This window comes from Drosophila tropicalis, unplaced genomic scaffold, assembly GCF_018151085.1.
Source record: "Drosophila tropicalis isolate 14030-0801.00 unplaced genomic scaffold, ASM1815108v1 contig_878, whole genome shotgun sequence".
In the NCBI taxonomy this organism is placed as follows: Eukaryota; Metazoa; Arthropoda; class Insecta; order Diptera; family Drosophilidae; genus Drosophila; species Drosophila tropicalis.
Window position 1 is genome coordinate 21,324 of NW_027173374.1, and position 20,879 is coordinate 42,202.

At 40.8% G+C, this 20,879-nt stretch overlaps 4 protein-coding genes across 4 annotated transcripts; 2 read left to right on the plus strand and 2 right to left on the minus strand.

Annotated features, from left to right (window-relative positions):
• The first annotated feature begins 2,016 nt into the window (after positions 1–2,016).
• On the plus strand, positions 2,017–2,717 carry LOC137585864 (uncharacterized). Its single transcript, XM_068301851.1, has 3 exons — positions 2,017–2,022; positions 2,121–2,291; positions 2,361–2,717. Exons 1-3 carry the CDS (start codon positions 2,017–2,019, stop codon positions 2,715–2,717), a joined length of 534 nt encoding a protein of 177 aa, XP_068157952.1.
• A 1,858-nt stretch (positions 2,718–4,575) lies between these two features.
• Osi12 (DUF1676 domain-containing protein Osi12) lies at positions 4,576–7,236 on the minus strand. The gene is made up of 2 exons (XM_068301852.1): positions 6,756–7,236; positions 4,576–4,991 (listed from the first exon to the last, which is right to left on the minus strand). Exons 1-2 carry the CDS (start codon positions 7,234–7,236, stop codon positions 4,576–4,578), a joined length of 897 nt encoding a protein of 298 aa, XP_068157953.1.
• Positions 7,237–16,558: 9,322 nt separating this feature from the next.
• On the plus strand, positions 16,559–17,509 carry Osi11 (Osiris 11). The gene has a single exon (XM_068301877.1). The coding sequence runs from the start codon at positions 16,559–16,561 to the stop codon at positions 17,507–17,509; it is 951 nt and encodes a 316-aa protein (XP_068157978.1).
• Positions 17,510–17,706: 197 nt separating this feature from the next.
• On the minus strand, positions 17,707–20,372 carry LOC137585871 (uncharacterized). Its single transcript, XM_068301879.1, has 5 exons — positions 19,889–20,372; positions 19,233–19,834; positions 18,447–18,702; positions 18,061–18,212; positions 17,707–17,979 (listed from the first exon to the last, which is right to left on the minus strand). Exons 1-5 carry the CDS (start codon positions 20,370–20,372, stop codon positions 17,707–17,709), a joined length of 1,767 nt encoding a protein of 588 aa, XP_068157980.1.
• Between the last annotated feature and the right edge of the window lie 507 nt (positions 20,373–20,879).

A 20,879-nucleotide genomic window follows, 5' to 3' on the forward strand; every position in this document is an offset into this window, starting at 1 on the left:
ATTCGACATTTTATGGATGTTTTAGTTGAACGATTTTATGGCCTTTCGCCGAAAGTGGCTTGGTGGTCGCGGACCAAGCGCCCAGTTAAATGTTGATCTCCAGTTGGACAGTTGGACAGTTGGAAATTTTCACATTGTTGATGACTTTTACCACACACAAGTCCCAAAGTGGCTGTCAGGCGTAACAAACTCTATTATAGTATAGAGAGACCAACGTCAGCTTCTTATTGTTAATTTATACTGCTGTCGAAATAGTAGATAACTCTTATGGCAGATACTTTACTATCTACGCTGGCCCTTTTAGTATCATGATGGTGTCCTAATATTTTCACTTTGTGTTGCATGCTTCACAACTGAAACCTTACTAGCAAACTTGCATTTGGTGTTATGATTCTATATATAAACATCTTGGTCACCAACTCATTATGGTCTGCGGCTGAGAAAGTGTGTCCAATGCCATGCCACAGCCATAGCCAGTGGCAATTCATGTAATTTTAGTCTACGTGCATAATAATTGGCTTTTCGGAACTTGCAACTAAGACCCACACACACATACAAACACACACGGATGACAGATGAACTGACATAAATGCGCCTGGATGCGACAGTTCACTCTGTCCATGGGCTGCAATGACTGACACAATACCAAATGACCACAATGTTGTTGCACCTGCTAAACACAAAGTAAAAGGCTATCTACATGCACATCAATTGCATAGAAGTTGCAGAATATATATCATAATAGGTGTATCGTATTCGGATTGGCTCATATTTTTTTGTTTTCTAGTTTTTGCCACTTGCTTTTAGGCTTCATGCTGTGCAGTTTGCATGTAAGACATAAACGTTGTCGACTTTTTGGCTTTCATCATCAGTCCGTGTCAATCTGTGTTGCCTGCTTTTGAGTGCTTTACTGGAAAACCCAACTTCTGTTTCACTATAAACTGCTTTATGAGGTATACGACTCTTGATGGTAATTGCTGTATCCGATTTGCAGTAGGGTTGAAAAACCAATAAAAGACAACTCTGGCTTGCATCTCAATTGAAATCAAGTATAATCCGAAGCCAGAAAAGCGGAAGTGTTCCCCAAAAACAAATTGAGCTTAGTCGAAATGATGATTAAGCAGGGAGGGAAAGTGACCATTAAGACGAAATAAGTGTGGGATTTAGGGTGATAATGGATTGGATGGATGGATGTTGGGGAAAATGGTAGCTTATTTCAATTGATGAAGTGCTTAGAGTTGGTGTTAGAGTAGCTTAGGGCATTAATGTGTGTCGTTTATTCATTGCTCTTTGGGGGTACTTAACGTAATTCATAGTTTTTATCAAAGCAACAACACAAACTGACACATTGTAGATAAAAAAAAAAAAAAACAAAACAAACGACTAATATAATAAGTGTGCTATTGGCCAGGGTCATTTAAGACATTTATACATCTCATCATTTAGATTTTTATGATTCTACAATCGGCTTTTGTTTGCCGGTGAGGTGTGTAGATGATATGTGTCATACCCCGTCCTCTTGTGCATCTCTTCTTGGCTCGAACTTGTGTTGCTCATAAATACATTTTTATGCGAAACTAGTAGAGCTGCACTTTGATTCCCCCAACTGAGTTACCGATATTGGTTTTTGCGTTAATGAAATTCAACGACGAAACTAGTTTAAAATTGAAAGATCTCTTTATATATTCGGGCATAATGCAAATAATAAATTTAATTTTGGTTAGACTGAGAATTCAGATTTATGTAGATTTAGCTGCCGGCCACACAGACTACTCGCAATGCTCTTCACCTTGGAGATACTCGGGCCGAAATGGTTAAGATGATCTAAAGACCCGGTCGTAGAAGCGACAGCGACATTTTACCGAAACAACTAAACACCTTTGTTTTGTGCGGTTGGTCAAGCAGCTTTGTCAGCCAGAATTGCCTCTGGGGAGAACGGAGACTATTAAATTGAAAGCGCTTTTGGCAATTCGCATTAGTTCTACTTGCGTCTTGGCTCTGCTCAGTGCTGTCCTAATGAAAGTGAGTGGAAAACGGAATAAGGAGCTGTTTGCAGAAAGGATAAACAAAAAGCCCCTAAAAAGGATAAATCAAAATTAAGTAAAACCGCTTTCTTTCAGTTGTTTATATGTGTCTTGGGGCTGTGCGCCACTCTGGCGACAGTGAACGCAGGACTTCTGGGCCTGTTGAAGGGAGGCGGAAGCGGCGGCGGCGGCGGTGGTTATGGTGGTGGCTATGGCTCTGGCGGCGGATATGGTGGTGGTTACGGAGGCAGTGGAGGTGGCGTTCAGGTAATCAAAGAAACAATCTAGGATATCTCTTTAAGAATGTTTGCATCAAGAGTTGTTCTTTTGGTGCAGGTAATCAAAGTTATCAACACCTATGAGGGCGGCCATGGAGGTGGTGGCTACTCAGGTGGTTATGGAGGCGGTTACTCTGGTGGCTATGGAGGCGGTTACTCTGGTGGCTACGGAGGTGGCCACTCAGGCGGCTATGGCGGTGGCTACGGAGGTGGCGACTATGGCCATGGCGGTCACTCCCATGTCGATGTCTATAAAGTAATCACTACCACACACAGTGGCGGAAGCTACGGAGCCGGTAGCTACGGAGGCGGTGGTTATGGAGGCGGTGGCTACGGAGGCGGCGGCTGGTCCAGCGGAGGAGGCGGTGGCTGGTCCAACGGCGGCGGCGGCTGGTCTAGTGGCTGGAAGAAATAAGCCGATTCGGAGTCCCGGAATCGAACTCGTTTATGTACCTGCCAAACTAAACACATATAAAAATGAAAAAAAAAAATATACAAAATATTCCCAAATTCGTTTTAATTGTTATAAAACTGGTTTAAATTAAGCAGACTGTTTGTCGACCACTTAACTAAATCCAACTGAAGGCCAATTCCCATCTTATTTTAACCAACTTATTATTTAATGGGTTTAAGCTTGCTGTAAACCTGATTTTTCGTTCTGGTTCTTATTTATCTATTACAGAATACTTTCGAAAAAAACAATATGTAAATGTTGTTTATATATATTTATAAATTGATTAGAACACAAATAAGGCGCTTTGTTTTAGGTGAGTCATTTATCTTTGGCTGGAAATCTGAAACATCTTTTTAAATATGTACATTAACAATTTGGCTTCCAGTTTAAGCCAAAGATTAAAACAATTTGTTTTCTATGCTGAAATTAAAGAAATGGATTCCGCTTCCTGCTCTAAACCATGTGGGCATTGTATAACCAGCCGAGTTACTTATATCTTCTGGCCACGCAATTGTATTTATATGACCAGCGAGCCAGAAAAATATTCGTGTGCCATAAAAATGCATAGAAAAAAAAAATAAGCATAGAGAGAACAAAATTGTCCAGGGATGTTCACAGAAATAGATACAAAAACAGGCAGACAACAAACAGATGAAGAGCGATATGTACATACGTAGAGAAATATTTAGCCGATGGCTGGCAGGGCAAACAAATTTATATACGACACAGACAAGTTCCATGGGGAGAAAAGGTATCAACGGAAATCGTCCTTACACACATACAGATGTGTCTATACAGGATGCAGGAAGTGAGCATACGATGCTATAAATGGCTTTAACTTGTCCTTGACCAAACTCAATTGCAAAAGTAAAGCTGAAGCTTATAACTTTTCCCAAATTTAAAGCTATCAATTAAGAAATACAACATTTATTATAAATCGTAAATTGGATTTTGGTTTTTCAATAACTGTTTTATTGCGTCAGTTTATTTTTATTGTTTGTTTTTTTTTTTTTCGTTTTGTAATCTTTTCTGTTTTCTTGAAAACTTTTGCACATTAAATACTATGAAATAAATATTAATAAATTATTACACTTAGTTACGTACTGTTATTTTAACTATAGTTAATACATGCATGTATGAGCGCATGGAAAATGAGTTGGAAATGAATGCAGAGCATGTCGAGACGGAAGTGCAAAAAGTAATTGAAAAAAAGAAGAATAGAAGTGAATAACAGCAACTGAAGCAGATGGAAAAGTCAAGTGATGAAAAGTTCGAGATGGAGGGAGGTGAAGGAGATTCTAGAGCCAGAGGCTAAGTTCAGAGCTCGAGTACATTGGTTGGATAGATGGATATAAAAATGGGTAACAGTAAAACATAAAGAAAAAGTCAGAACGAGATTGAGAGGGATAGATAGATAAGTAGAGAGAGAGAGAGAGAGACATATATAGAATAGAGTTAGAGTACGCAACATAGATTACAACAACACAAACATAATCGATTAAAGCAAATACTAATGATTAAAAAAAAGAGTTGCTGATATGATATGCGGTCACAGTGTGAATGCACGTTATATAGATACATTCCAGACGATGTATCCATAGGTGCAAACTGTGCGTAGAGAAAACCGTTGGAAATGCATCAAGAAGTCTGTCCAAGCAAAAAACACGCGTATTGTCTATGGAAATCTAATTACAATCTGTCTATGTGGCGCCTCTCTGTGTGTGTTTATGTGTGTTTGTATGTCTGTCCATGCAATTTATCCACAAGATAAATGCATTTACATTGCTAACTTAAACTGCCTTTTCTCCTGGTCATGTGCCTATGACTTGGTCAACTGTTGCACTGGCTCTGCTGGTTGCTGCTGCTGTTGCTGCTTCTGGAGTATTGGCTGCTGTTGTCTATGTTGTGCCCGATATGCCAGCTCCTGAGCCTCGTTCAAGGATCGCCTATCCCAGCCGCCGCCACCACCACCGCCGCCGCCGCCTCCCGATGACCAACCGCCTCCACCGCCGCCGCCACCGCCCGAAGACCAGCCAGAACTGCCACCCGACGATTTGCCTGACATCAGTTTCTTAAGGCCAATTATGCCAGCCAGGAGTAGGGCAATCTTCGAAATGATTAGAGCCTTGCCAGCTAGAATGTAGAGAGCTCCCATTGCAATCGGTATCATGCCCATCAGCTTCATGGCCATGCCCATCATCATCATGCCCATCATTTTCTTCATTTTGCCGCGACCTGCAAGAAAGTTAGCGGTTGCCATAGGTTAGTCTAGGTGTTTTTATGCTTTTCCTGCCACACAAACACCGAGATTGAGTCGGTGAAAGTGCCAGCTCAATTACAAAAGGCTGTGTGAGAATATTTTCTACAGACTCTCTAGTACATATGAAGTGTTTTTGCTATCTCTTTCGCTCTCTGACAGTTTTTTTCTTTTTTTTTTTTTTTTTTTGTTTTGCTGTATTTTGGCAGCACCGTGTGTGGCTGTGTCATTTTGGCACAGTCATTAGGGATACTCGAGGCGATTTCACCATTGGCATATGGGGAAAATTTGTTCAAGTCTCCGCCCATAGTTAGATGTACTAGTTAATATGAGCCCAAGATGACATCTCTCTCACTTTGCTGTCATAACAGGCAACTGAATCGATCCATTTGCAATTAGCCAAAAATGGTATGAGTCCAAGTTTAAGTCAATTGGGAAAGTGTTGGTTAACTTGTTGTATGCGAGCAAGCTTGTTGTATCGATTAAAAGATCTTGATCAATGATTTGAAAGTAAAAGAAAAATCATGTGGCGTGAAAGTAACTTCACTTTCAGCATTCATATACTTTAAGCACTGCATTGCTGAATAAATCTTAATGTGGATGTTGCCGCTCTAAAAGTGCTTGTGTCAAATTTGTAATTGAAGCAAAGCCCTCCCTTCTCACCTCATCATCCATTCATCCGCCCCATTGCCATACCATACACCATTGAAATCGCTGTGGCCCAGGCGCAGGCAGACTGGCTTCAAAATGTGATTGCCACTTTCATTGCATTTGACATGGTCATGACATCAAAGCGTGGCTTCATTTTTGTAAATTTTCTCTGAAAATTGTCTACAATTGTCAGGAGAAGGCATAGTCGATATGCGTTTGTGTTTGCATGAGTTAAAAACAAAAAAAAATCGATGAATAAATGTGTGTGTGGAACAAATGAATTTAAATGAGTTTCTAAAACTGTAAATGAAAAAGTACTTTTTTTTAATACCAAATGTATTGAGTGTTTAAATTATCTTCTAATACTTTAACATAGAGCATTTGACATTCGGTATGATGGAAATATTATCTCCTTTTGCTATTTGGTTCTTCGTGTATGTTATTTTTGGACAACACGAAATTCTGGCCTGACATTTCTGTTTCGACGTAATGTGGTTGTTGTTAAGGTTTTTAGGTCATTCCTTAGTTGGTGAACGGGTTTCACGTTATCGTTGTTGTCGTTGTCGTCATCGTGTGCGTTGTTATAAAAACAATTGCGCATTTTCCCAGCGCGAACGGTTTCCCCAACTCCCCTGTCCCCAAACCCAAACCCACAACCATCTTCATCCCCATTCCATCGCCTGTCCCCTTTGGCATCTCTCATTTCTGTTCGCATACAATGCAAAACATGATAAGGCAAGCTGCTGCAGTAGATGGCTAGGAAAATGGGCCAGTCGAATGCTTGTTGTGGCGCTATGTCATTGCCAGAGTTTCAATTAAGCAGCCAAGCCAACGATATACTTGCAATAAAAGCATTATCATAACTCTTGGCTCTAATAACCGCCGCCTGCTGTGCTAATTAAAGCCAACTAGAAGAATAACAGCAATGCCACATAGGAAGAGACAGATAGATAGGTAGAGAGAGATAGAGAGCCAAACTCAGAGTTAAATTATGTCACTGTTACGCGCAATGGATACATTTAGCGGTGTGCAGCTAACGTAACCGCAATTAAATTGCCTATTGACATTGATTTCCATTTAATTGGTCTTACCTTCTTCCAGTCCGCGTCCGATTTCATCGGAAGTCAGTTTGGGGAAACTGACTTGAAGCGAATGACCATTAAAGAAGTAACTCAATCTTTCGATTAGCATGCTCGTCAATTTCGCTTCACGATCGCTGCCTGATCTGGCCAGCGAGGATTCCAATTCATTTTCACTGTAGGCCGAAAAGCCACCAACTGGCTGGGTGGCCGTTTCCAGACGAATTAGTTTAATGCCGTCGGCAATATTTATGGCATCGATGGGGGCAATGCGATCAATGAACGAGATGGCCTTCTTCTTGAGACATGGCACGAAACCGCCCTCGGATCGTGTGCATTCATCGTAGATGCGCAACAAGGTGCGAGCACCAGCATTCTGAATTCCGGCTGGTAGATTATTCAGTTGCTCGGTGGCCGCCTCGCAGCTGCTGGCGAGGAAAAGGCCAAGTATAAATAGGCTCACGCCTGGCAAATGCCTGTGTATCAATGTCATTTTGTCACTTGCAGGAGAATACTGTCACACGATCACAAGACACATGCACACACACACACACGTATACGCACACGCACACACAGGCAATTTAGACACGCGCGTTGAGACTAAAAGAAAATGCTGGTGCTTAATCCTTGTAATGTGACTTGGATGGAGCTTGTTGTTGGCCTTGGTTTGGTGGTATCAGCTCTGGCTGCTAGTTCGAATCAAACTGATGCCCAGCCTTGGTGCGCTTTATTCTTTTATAGACCTTTCTTCAGCCGTCGCGTTCCTCGACTTAATAGCGTTTTGATTTTCTTCGTCGTCGTCGTGGTCGTCGTATCTGGAGTTGAAGCCGAGCTCCAACTTCGTGGTGGCTGCCTTTTGGTTGCTTCTGCGACTCGTGCTTCTTGCTTTTTCCTCTGCAGTGTCTTATTTTCCACTGCCACTGTTAATGTTGCTGCTTTTTTTGTTGCCAGTTTAATGATCATTGGGCCCCGGCCACAAATGAACCAATGAACCAGCACCAGCTCCCAGCTCACAGCTCCACCACTAGCACTAGTTTTTCCACCAACCGCTTTCGTTGTTTATGGCCAAACATATTAGTTGCATTAGTGGTTTTTTTTTGGTAGGAGTTCACTTTTTTGTTTGGCCATTTTCAAAAACTGGCTGCCGTTTTGGTCATGGTAAGGTTGTTGTTGTTGTTGTTGTTGACACTTTAATTTCAATTTGGCATTCGGCAATTTTCGCCATTCAACTTGGCCATAAAGAAAGTCATTGCCAGCCACTAAATATTTGCAATTTGCAGTTTTGCTTTATCGTTATGCAAACACGCTTATATTTATCAGAGCACCTGCTAACTGTACTCGCATATATATAAAGAATATACATGTTTATATCTATCGCTGATGTCTAATGCAATCTAGGGCTTTCAAGTGGGCAGCATCTTCGCCTGCAATGCGAATGATGATGATATGCATCTATTGGGGCCATTGACTTTGTCTTTCCTCCGAGTGGAATTGGCAAATTACTGATGCCAGAACGTGTCTATCACTCACTCTCTTTCTCTATCACTCTGCATATGGGAGTGTCTATAGCATAGAAGCAGGCAAAAGGAATGGAAAGCTGCTGCATTATTGTGGTTACTCTGCGGGAGCCACATACTTTTCATTTAAAAAGCAAAAACAAAAAACAAAAAGGAAAATAACAAGGGAAATTTTCTGGATTCTTGGATAAAACTTTCGCCTTACTCACCCCTTGAACAGTTTATGTCGCAGTAGGGATATGAACCAACCGCTTGAGGAACCGCGACTCATTTTAAGCTAATCAAGTGGCAAATTTATTGCCCAGCGGTAACATTTATCTATGGCCATTAAGCCAGGCTATACTTGCTACTCCCAGCATCGCAGTTTGAATGTCGGCACATTGTGAGAAATGCTTTTTCTTTTTTTTTTTTTTTCAATTTTATCTTGGGTTTTTGTTTTTTGCTACTTTCTGGGCCACTAATTTTGATTTTGACATGGATGTCGATTTCGGTTGCAGCCGCGTTTTTCACGCCACTTTCACTGACCCACGATGGGCCCAATGGCTAAGGCCAGGGTCTTTGATTTGCATGGACAGTTTAACTACGAATTACTAAAAAGTGCTTCTTGTTGCCAGCAGCTTCCGGTGTTGGTCATGTCTATTTTATTTTATGAGTACCGACTAAAGAAAATGAAGTGCTAATGTTATTCACGTTAACTGGGCTCATTCACTTTTTCATTTATTGGCATCAGATGGTGTTTGGGGTTTTTAGTTTATAAACTATAAGTACCTAATAATAGAGCAAAATTAGGACATTGAAACAAACTTCTAAATGTTTGTGGAATAAAATAAAGAGTGAGACGAAATTTAAAAGTAAACTTGGTATTGGAATTTTTGACATTGGATACTTCAGCTTCAATGCCAGAATAGTTATTTGAATCGTTTAGTTTGAATTTGTTCCACTTTCATTTGATTGTTTTATTTTTCTGAAATAACGCGCAAAGAACAGGCCAAATAAAAGAATGGATGTCATAAAAGATATTGCCTTGCAAATGGGAATTTCAACTTCATTTTCTTTATAGTTCACAAAACATTTTTAAGATTGATATTGCGTAGATAATTCTATTTACTTGTACCTATCAATTGTTTCTTACTTCATCCATTATGTGTCAGAGCCAAATTGGCGTTTGAACAAGCAATATTATTAGCCATTTCATCATTGTTTGCGGATAGCTAATGCCCCACCTGGTGCCCATTGGCACGGACATCGAGTAAGCCTGAGTAAGCTTTTCTTCTGTTTTTCACACTCCCTTCATGACTTCATGACTTGCTGTCTTGTCATTGCGGGTGCAGCTGGAAGTAATATAAACTGAAAACATCCGCATCGGTAGCCGCCAACACTTCATTCCAACATGTAGCATTAATGCATTTCAGTGTGCTTGTGCATACACATGTATCCATATCAAACGCCCATATGTATCTCAGAGGCTGCTGCTCGAATGCATGTGAAACAATTTCAATTGTCTGCATTCACCTGGGCGTCAGTTCGTATTTCCCTGTGGATGCCGATGCGCTTACCGTGGGCAAGGCCAAACCAACTGAAGTTGCTCCAACGACAAGAGTTGTATTGTTGCTCCTCTATAGGAGATCAACGGCGGGCGGCGTGAAGTCGGTCACGGCACTCATCATCCATCGCATCGTGGTCACGTCATTGTTAACTCTCGTGGCTCTGGGCCTTGCACTTTTCTCTCTTTGCAAGCCCAGAAAGAAAATTTTTTCACAATTTTACTGTTTCACTTTGCGGTTGAAGTCGTTGGCATGAAAGACAACAATAAGCAATAAGAAAAACATTTACTTTGCGGCACCGTCGACAAAATTAAAACAAGAATTGCGTTTTAATAAACAACAACAACAATAACATCATGTTGTTGCTGCGGTTTTTTATGTGTATGTGTGTGTGTGAAATTACTCATTTTACTGGCAGAAGCAGCAGAGAAAGTAAAAACGAAATGTTTTGTTCTAAATTCTGCCACACCGTGGCAGGTGGAGAAAAGCAGAGACTAACTGGAAGGCCAAATACCTTTGACGGGTTAAAGTTGTGGCCAATTAACTTTCGGTTTTCTGTTTAGAACCTCAACTTGATCATTTCTTAGCATTTAACTTTCTATTTCATGCGGGCGTTTCCATTCCTAAACACTTCGATGCAATAAAAATTGCAATTTCCACAGGGTCAGCCACCACGCACCCTTGAAAGCAAAAGAAAGTAAAAATTTAATATTTTCCACATTTTTTTTATGCTTGTTGGCGCTTTGTTGTTGTTTTTATAGCTTTTTATTGCTGATGCCACATTGGCATTTATCAAAGTTGGCCGCAAAAAAGCGTGTGAGCACAAATCTCACGCTAATTAGCTTTTATATGGGATCAACTGACAGTGGCGATAAGCTGTCGACTTAAAGCGGACAACCCAAACAAGCGGTGGGGTAGTGGCAGCTCATCCCCATCCGGTCTGTGGCACTCAACGACGACGACGACGGCCATCACAAGCCATTTTCCCATTTTTTATTTAATCTGCAGACAATTTATTTAAACGTTTCATTTTTCAAGAAAACTCACTTATGTTTTTCACAGTTTTCCACCTGTTGAATGGCTCGTGACAAAATTTAACTAGACATTGTTAGTATTTGATAAAAAAATCAACAAAATTGCTTGTTGTTTTGAATTATTTAATAGGTTGTATTCTGATTAATTAAATAAATATATGTATTTACGTTTATTTTTTTTTTATCGAAGAAAAATTTGAAATAAAATTGGAGCCTAGGCCAAAATGTATTTGCTATAGCTATAATAAAGCTTTAAATTGGTTTAATAAAAAGGGAAAGTGTTACTTCTAAGAATCAATTGGCATTATCCAAGCTTTTAATGGCCATGAAACAGTTTGACAACATTGCGAATCATTTTCTTAGTTTTTGGGTTAAAATCGTTAAAGTCAAATAGTTGAGGTGTGCGAACTGCTTTCGGACAATAACTCATAAAACTTATGGTTTTGTGGTGTTCAATGACTGATGCACACATACTCCATTTGGCATTTCTCCACAATGGAGCTGTAAAAGCGCATTTTCTCATTTTATTTTATACACATGTACATATACATATATTTTTCATTTAACCGCTAATATTTATGATGTGCGGCTTTTCGCTTTCTACGGCGCCTCTGAACCCCTAGACAATAGGCGCATGATGACCTGCCCCCCTACCATTTGGCCAGACAACGCTGACCATTGACCAGTCGCCTTGCACACATGTGCGTGTCTTGTAATTAAATTCTCATGTGTCGCCAATTACAACGCGAAAGTGCGTAATGGTCGAGTACGCAACCTCAATGGTTGGGGCTGTCCATTTAATGAAAGTAATCAAATCCTTAGGAATAGTAATTAAAATCACAAATCGCATATTGTGGCTTCAAATCGCAAGTATCTGTCAAATGATTTGAGTTTGAGTATCTGCAAAGAAAAATTCATCGTCTTTGCCTATTGGCAGTTGGCTAAAAGTTATCTGAAAGATATCTTGATCTCTCTTGGCATATTTACATGCACCAAAATGTGCAATGAACTCTGCAATATTGTGGTAGAAAACAAAAAAAAAGTTTTGTCTGTCTAACCATTTCCACTTGGCCATGGTAAAGGTTGCCTTGGCCTCTTCCTTGGCGGACATTTTCACTGTTGCAGATGCTTTCACTTTTTCGGTCGTTGTCACGTTTGCCAGTGTTTCAATTTATCATCAGTGGGCAGGCAGCCGACTGCCTCCTCCTAGTGCATTGAACTCTAGACAAAACCCCCAAAAAACAAAAAAACAAAAAACCAAAAAGAAATAAATATTTGCAAAAACGAAAAAATAAAAGGGAACTTGACGGGTATGCATTGCTTTTATTTAATTTGCTACATGTATTGAGCTAGTTAATTTCTAACTTAATACTTTTTATCTCGTATTAACAACTTGTTAATTAAACGCCTTTAAAATGAATGGACAGATTAGTGGTTTCGCTTGGGATTATAAAGGGCCGTATTGGTGTATTATTCCCCATGCTTTCATTGATTTGCCATATGTCTTGGCTTGTAGCTTATCTCTTATCTTAGGACGGGCAGTCATCATAGGAACTAGTTAATTAAATTACTTTAGAATGAATAGAATTTCATTGCATTGTCAACAGATTTGTGGTTTCGGTTGAGATTGGCAATATTGGTGTATTATGTGCCATAATGTGTAATCAATGGATCTCTTCTTGCTTTAATCCTGGGTATCAAAATATTTGAGGCTGAAAAAGGTTTCACAAGTCGACGTGTCGGCGCCATGGGTTAGGTTTTAGTCATTTATCAGCAACAGCCCAGCGACCTAGGCTCTTAGCCTAACCTACATCTTCACCCTTTTAGAATTGCAAATTCAAATTGTAATTTATTTGCTAAGATTCGTCAAGTGAGGATTTTCTGGTCAGGGATTTAATATTTAGCTGCCCCAGGCTCATGCTGGCTGGGAAAATACTCATTCATAATAATTGCGACAATCCCAAACACCAACTACCACAAGCAGCTTGCCTGCTGCTAGCCGAAAAAACAAAGGAAACAAGAGGAAAATGTAGCAAAAATCGTTATTATGAGCACGGTGAAATGAAATTTTGTCTATCTCTCTGACAGCTTGGCATTGTAGTTGTGTGTGTCTGTATGTGATTGTGCGCAATGAGAAAAGTCTCTGGGCCTGGAGTGACAATGCCTGGGCATTAAATTCAGTTGAGATGCGGTGCAAAAATTCACTTGACTCAAGTTTTGGTTTTGACTTTGACTTGGTCTTCACTTTCTTCAAGGCAATGTCAAAGTTGCTATCGTCGCCGGCGGTTGCTGTTGGCTGTTGCCATTGCCTGCCATGTTGATTGATGAGCATACGCAGACAATCATAGACAAAGAGTTTTCCAGGCAGCAGAGGCAACAGCAACAGGCAACAGGCTGATGTTTGGCCATCATGATTGACATTTAACATTGAACTTTACATTGCCTATGTGAGATATACACACACACACACATTTAGATGGCGATTTAAATTTCACCACAAAAATGTATGATATACCTACATATACATACATATACATACATACTTATCTATGCATATAAATTTTTCCTTTTATTTTAATTTTTTTTTTGTTTTTCGGTGAAATTTAAAACGTATTCTTAAGGCACATTGCCATAATTGACTGTTATGCACGAAATTGAATTATGTGCGATTTATTTATATTTATAAAAAAACATAAAGAAAAATAATACAAAATATGCTATAACAACAACAGCATCAAAACATCTATGACAAAGACGCCCCTTGGGGCAATCAGACACCAGCAGGGGGTGCCACAAATAATTTTTGACAACAAACAAATACAGAGCAACAAAATTTTTGCCAAGTTAAAATAAATAAAATAACAAATGGTGGAATGTGGCGCGAGTTCCTTAAAGGCAGCCGACGGCAAATTGAAATTGAAATTTGTTGTAGAAATTTTATTTTTTTTTCACTCGAAAGAGATTTGTAATGGGATGTTGGATTTTTTTTTTTTTGGGATTTTTACATGAAATTGAGTTGACTTGCGCAAAAGAGGAAAAACAAACAAATGCATAATTTAGAGAAATGCTTAAGACAAGTCCCAATGGTGGTAAGCATACAATAAATTCGTCAAGATGAACGGCCAACTTCAGTCAGTCAGTCAGTCAGTTAGTCAGTCATTTTCTTTCAGCCAGGTAGTCACGGTATGGTGTCTGGCTTTCCATACTCCATACCAGATACCCATTGTGGTGATGGTGTAGTTCATCATCGGTTGTTTTGGGGGTCAGAGAGAAACGTAATTGGCCTGTAGCGTTTAATTTCGATTCGAAGTGGGTGGAAAGCAGGGAAAGGGGGTGGCTGAAGAAATCTCAACCTGTGCGCGGGCACCCGCATTAGGTCGTCTTGTAGTTGTTGCTGTTGGCGGAGGGACCTATAGTTGTCAACAGTCAAAGTGAAAGTGAAAAAAATTGCTAGCCAAAAAAAAAAAAATTGAGTTTTTTTCCTTTTCGGTTTTCTTGTTTTATGCAATTGTCTACCGCAATGACTACCGCTGCTGCCGAACAACGAACAAATGATCAAGCGAAAATGTTCCCAAGCCTGTGCACAACCTACACGAATAACGTATTCTGCCTCATTGAGTTGAAAAGCCCCCGAAAAGAAAAGAAAAGAAAATAAAAGAAGAAAAACAAAGGCTGAATAAATCGCCTGCGCGCTGGGTAAAAGTTTTCATGTGCTTGCTGATCTTGTCAGGTTCGTTGCTTAAATCTTTCGTTTCGTTTCTAGGCGCCGCAATTGCCATCGATCGGCAGATCGTTTGGGGTCGACTGCCAAAGCGTTTTGTTTTTATTTGCCTTATGTTAACACAAATGCCAATTATTGCAAATTGGTTGCCGCTGCCGCCCATTAGATGATGGCCTGGCTCAAAAGCACAACATTGCGTGTGAGCTAAACGTGCATTATCATAAATTATCGCCGCTAGATTATGCTGCAGCAAGTGTTCGAGTATCCCATTTAACAATGATTATCCATCCACCCATCTTTTTCTATGTGTGGTTTACCTTTACGTGTCTCAAATATATGCATAAATAGAACAAGGCAATGTACGCTGTAAAATTTCATGCAAATTTTCGTTTGGTTTTTTTTTTCTTGTGCACTTTCCCGCTAGAAAATACATAAATTATAGATACGGTGTACTCTTCTTTTACACCTTTTCGTGTTATCCCATATCCATGGCATGCTGGGGCAAGATAAAGCTTGTAAATCCCATCATTAGTTTCACCGCCAGCCATGCTTTTGTTATTAATATTTCATAAATGAAAAGCGCCAAACATTAATTATGCATGCTTTGCGCCAAGTTGCTGCTTCTACACTGAACGAAAAGTGTTGGCTATGAAATTGTGTTATTCGCTCATTTTCATGTGCTGTCTGAAAGTATGCTTTAATATTTATGAAACCTGTTGGATGATGAACGTGGTTGAAAACGCATTTCCGGCCAAATAGAATTAATCACATTTCCCTTAATTAATCTACATTATTCAATTCAATCACACAAAGCAAAAGAGGTCACTTCAGGTGCATAAATCAAACAGAATTACTCCACTTTGTAGAACTGATGCCACATCATTGAACTGATGTCACCTCCATGTCCTTAAATGATATTTATTGACCTGTACTTAATGGATAATAATGACTTTTTGGCAAGTAATTAACACGGTAAAGTCATTAAACAAAACGTTGATGACACTTTAGAAGTAAAAAGAAGAAGAAATTCAAACAAAAAGCTAACTTTTTTTGCCCCTAAACTGTAAAAACTTTATTTTCAATAGACTTATGTTTAAAGAGTATTCATGGAATGCACACAAAATTCCCATTTTAAAATTGATAAAAAGCAATTGGGCAAAAAATTGCATACTATTTCAGTTTCCATTCGTAACGAAAGTAATTAAAATGTTTTAGAGAAATTCAAGTGATTAAAATTGTAGGTTTAATCTAAACAACAAATGTTTTGTCATTGTCAAATTAAACCAATGAAAATTTTGACGAAACAAAGACCAGAATTATTTCTATTTGATCTTTTCTTTTGTATAAAATTTCACCAACTTGGCATTTAATTTCATTTTCTATCTTTGCGTGCTTATATTAAAGCCACAAAATAATTCGCATAAGATTAAAATAAGTGAGAAATAAAGAAGCTGCTGTCTTGAGTTTTAAGCTCTCGCCAAGATTTCGAAGTTTGCCGAATGAAAGTGGGCGTCGAGTTTTAATGTTGCTGCTGCTGGTAGAAAATATCATTAAGCCAGCTTGGAGCCATAGAGTTGTTTGGAAAAAATTGAAATAATTGCAAAGATTTACTAATTACGGCAATAAGCAAAGAAATTGGCTAGGCTCTGGCTGGCTGGCTGGATGGCTGGCGGCCTTTGCTAGCAATTGCACTAAATCTGCAACGAAGCTTTGCGTCGACTTCAGATGCGGCTGTAGCTGGAGCTGCACTTATCATGCATATTACGCTCTAAATAGCCACCAGGTTTAACTTCACTAGCTTCATCCTCAGCTAGATGCAACGGCTGCCTGGCTAATTGTGGCGAGCTAAAGTGTATAAATTTGTTAGCCAAACGGGCGCACAAGATCAGTTGGCCAAGTGAGTTTGCAGTTAGATCAACGCCTAGTGAGAGCGAAAGAAAGTGCAGTGCGACGAAAGAGGATTAGAGAACAAAAGGATAGCTTAAAGGATACTCGCAAAATGGTCACGCGTCTGGGTTTACCCGTGGCCCTGCTTCTGGTTGCAATTTATGCCCATCGTCCGAGTTGGGCGCTTGAACTAAACTCCAGTTTCACTGGTGGCAGCGGAGAGAGCGGTCTCTTGAGAACAGTGCGCCACATTTATGGCCAATGTGCAGATAGTGATGATGTTTTCTGGTGCTGCAAGCTACAAGGGGCACGTCTGTTGGGTCGCGCCCTCAAAGTGCAGCAAGTCAGCATTGTGGATGGTGTTAGTCTGGTAAGACGGGAAAATGCCGCCCAGGATTCACGTACCGGACGCTCTAGCATATCCGAGAGTCAATTGAATAATCGTGATTTGGAGCATATGTCTAGTAAGAGTCTCGATGCCTTGCTGCTGGAACGTTTCCTTGGATTTGTGCACAGTCATCAACTGCAGGTGAATCTTCCTCGTCTTCTGATTTATGGCGAGCGCAATAGTCAGAACTGGTTGCAGTCCCTAATGGGTTATTTTATGCCCAGTGAATTAGTGGCAAATGGTGCAGGGGATGGACGGAAGAAGAAAGATGACAAAAAGTATCTGGGACCCTTCATTGCGGCTGTGCTGCTCAAAACAGCCATTTTGAAGATGGCCTATCACTCGATTGCCATTGTGGCGGGCAAAGCTTTGATTGTGGGCAAAATTGCTCTCATCATTAGCGCCATCATTGGGCTCAAGAAGCTTGTTAGCCACGATGGCGGCGAAAAGACCACCTACGAAATTGTTAAGCATCCGCAAGTGCAGCAGAGTCACACCTATTCGTCCAGCCATCAAGGAGAGTATGACAGTGGTGGCGGTGGCCATGATGGTGGCTCCTATCATCGCAGCATAGACGATGAAATGATGATGCAGGATAAGGCCTATCAGGCCTGGATGCCACAATCTGGTGGTGTGGCTGCCGCCGGCTCAACTTCCACCAAAGTATCGCGATAAGCCCATGGACACATCATGGGCTAGGCAATGGAAAACCAAAGATCATATATTTTGCTTAGCTTCAATCTAACTGCAATTGTATTTACACTTCTTGGCTAACCGCCGACATTATCAAGGATAGTCGTCCAGGACAGCCCTCCAGTTTAAGTTTAGTTATCATAGTTATTATAAATAAAACACACAAAATACATAAAAAGCTAGAGAAAACCATGAGTTGTTGGTGTTGTAGTTTGCGGGCGCTGTAGTTGTGCGAATTGGCGACGATCCAAGGGTTCGGCCTCATAGGCATAGTATGCCTGATCGCGATCCAGATCATGGGATGGCTCTTCGATTTGTTCGATTTGTTGGGCAGAACTGTGCCCATGTGTGGGCATGCTACGATGCCAGCCGCTCTCGTGGCTATGTCCACCCGCTATGATGACGTGATCGGAGCTACCACTGTGACCAGTCGTGCCCTTTTTTAGACTACCCTGGAAAGAGATACGTAGGGCCAATGACTTGATCTAACCTATCGATGGGTGCCAAAATCATCTCAATTTGGCTTTACTCACCAGCAACGATATGACGAGGGCTATTTTGGCCATGATGAATGCGGATCCAGCTATCAGTATCACCTTGCCAAGGAACATTTGTGCGAGTGTGGCCATCATGATCATGCCGCCCATCATGGCCATGTGCTTATCTTTGTCCTTCTTCTTGCGACCTGTTTTTTTGGAACAGTTTTTACTTTTCTTTTTATTCTTGTCTTTTTTCTTCTTCTTTTTATCTTTATCTTTCTTTTTCTTCTTTTTATCTTTATCTTTCTTTTTCTTCTTTTTCTTCTTCTTCTTTTTCTTATCTTTATCTTTATCTGTATCGATGTCGGTTGCATGCACAAAACTACCCAATCCTGCTATAATTCTATCGACTTTATCATCTATGATGAAAGCGTTCGTACCTTGATCGAGGCCCAGTTCACTGCCAAAGTCATCAATGGCATTGGAAATGCTCAATTGTCTGGGCATTTGTAGATGCAATGCTCGTCCCTGGAACAATTGCAGCAATTTACCAGCCAGTCCTGTTTCACTGCGAGCTCTGCTTTCGCTGTCATTACCTTTTGCCAGAGCCTCAAAACTCAAATAGTCATTAACATGCCATGTACTATTGTCGCGCACTGCAGCTTCCAATAGACGTTCACTCTCGAATCCCAAACACTTCCACACCTCCAAGCCACCCAGACAGTGGGCAATAAGTCTGCCCAGACTGTGGGGACTCCATTTGGAGGCGGTGGCAGCAGAAGGACTGGAAGTACTATACACCAAGGCATTGCTACCCAGCACGGCGCACTGCAAGAACAACATACGACGCCACATATTCTCCGGGGGAACACACACAGCCAAACACACGCAACGAACTATAAACTTCAAATAAACCCCACACACTTTTTGAGCTCAGTATTTATAAGGGCTACCCCATAATGGGGGAATATGCATTTGATTTTGGGCTAATAATTAACATGTTTGTCAAAGCGCGACACTCTCAGGCGCTCTTGATAGGAATCAAATAAGAAAACTTTGTCTATTTTTCGGTCTATCTGCGGTCCGCTGAACTTAGAGTTCAGCCACAAAAAGTTTTGCATAAGTAAACTTTCAGTTTTTGGAAAGCGCTCAAAACGTTTGCCAAACTTTGACTAATTATAACTTAAGTAGAACTATATTTTAATTTTAAACTAAAGTGATCTGACATCCACAACTTGCCAGCCATTCATTCCGCTGGGTAAACTGCTGCTGGAGCTCTGGAAGTTTCGCATCAGACTCTCTGCAGAGCCAGCAGTGTCCTCCACTTCAGCGAGTAATTTGTTTGTTTGTCTGCGTTGGTTTTCATAATCATAGAAGCGATCTTCAAAAGGACGCTTGGTAGACATGGGAGAAGGCTGCGATGCCTCTCGTGGTTGATCAAAGCGAACTTTACGCTCACTGCGTTTATATGGTGGAGTTGGCTCATGAACGTCGTACTGATGATGCACCTCATCGCCATGACCATAGACAGTAGTTTTGCCTGGAAAATGTCCAAAAGGTCGATGTCCACCGAAAGCCCCGCCAAAGTTGGCACCGCTGAAACCGCCAAAGCTGCCCCCTCCACCAAATCCACCGCCGCCAAATCCTGCCGATCCTAGGATTCCACCGAGACCCAAAAAACTACTGACATAGACAGCCAGTTTAACCAGGAAAAGGGATTTCTTGAGCAGCAAACATATGCCAGCAAAAAGCAGTGGCACCAAGGCAACCAAATTAAACTTTAGGCCCAACAGAAATGGTAACATATATTGTTTAGCCAGTAGACGACCTGCAAGGATGGGAAGTTACATTTCAAACACATAAATAAAGATGATAATCGTACCTGCCGTGGGATCCTCGAATCCAAATTGTCGCTCATCCTGTGCCCCTCCATCTGCTAGCACAAATTCAGCCACACTATTGGCATCGGCAGTGGGTCCTATTTTGAACATTAAACCGGGATAAATTCCATCCATATGCCATTCCAGGCTACGTTGACCCATCACTGCTCCGGCATTCTCCAATATACCACGGAAATCCACCGGATCAGTGTCCAGCACATTGGCCAACGACCTGCCCGCTGCCATTTCACTTCTCACGGCCACAAAATCATCAACAAAACTCACATTCTCGCGCTCATCGAAGCGTTGTATGAAACTTAAAGCAGACCGTCCCAGGCATTCACTGAATTTTGGACGTTGGGCTCCACGTACGCATTGTTTAAAATGTTTTAGCTCCTCCGAGCTTACTTGGTATAGATCCGAGCCTGTAATGGCTTTTATATTCACAAATGCCAGGAACAACAATGCGGTATTTAGCGGCGACATGATTCACTCTAACTAAACTCGTTGGCCGGGTGACCATCTAGTTATATAGAGCTAAGGCCGAGAGACTATCTTGTTATATAACAACAAACTCAATTTTCGCTCAAAATGTAACATTCATTTAGATTTTCATTCACATTTTGCACATGAAAAGCGTCGACCAGTTGGGCCGACGCCATGGCCCAATAACGGAAATTGTAGTACATCAACGCCAAAGCGATTCAAGCCTCCCGCGCTTCTGGCATTTGGACGCATTGTAACGAACTGAAGACCCCGCCATGGTCATGGTCAGTGCACACGTCTCATAACCCGGCACTTGGTGTCTGAATTTTGGCCAATATTTCGCACATTTCTACCTCTATCTCTTTCACTCTTTCTCTCTTGAATATTATGTAATGTCTTATTGTTATTCCCCAGAAATTATGAAATGGACGGCACTCAGTCTGAGCTTGGACCTCCACAAATTACAATTGCTAATGCCTGTCTATTTAAATAAACGGCAAACGTTTA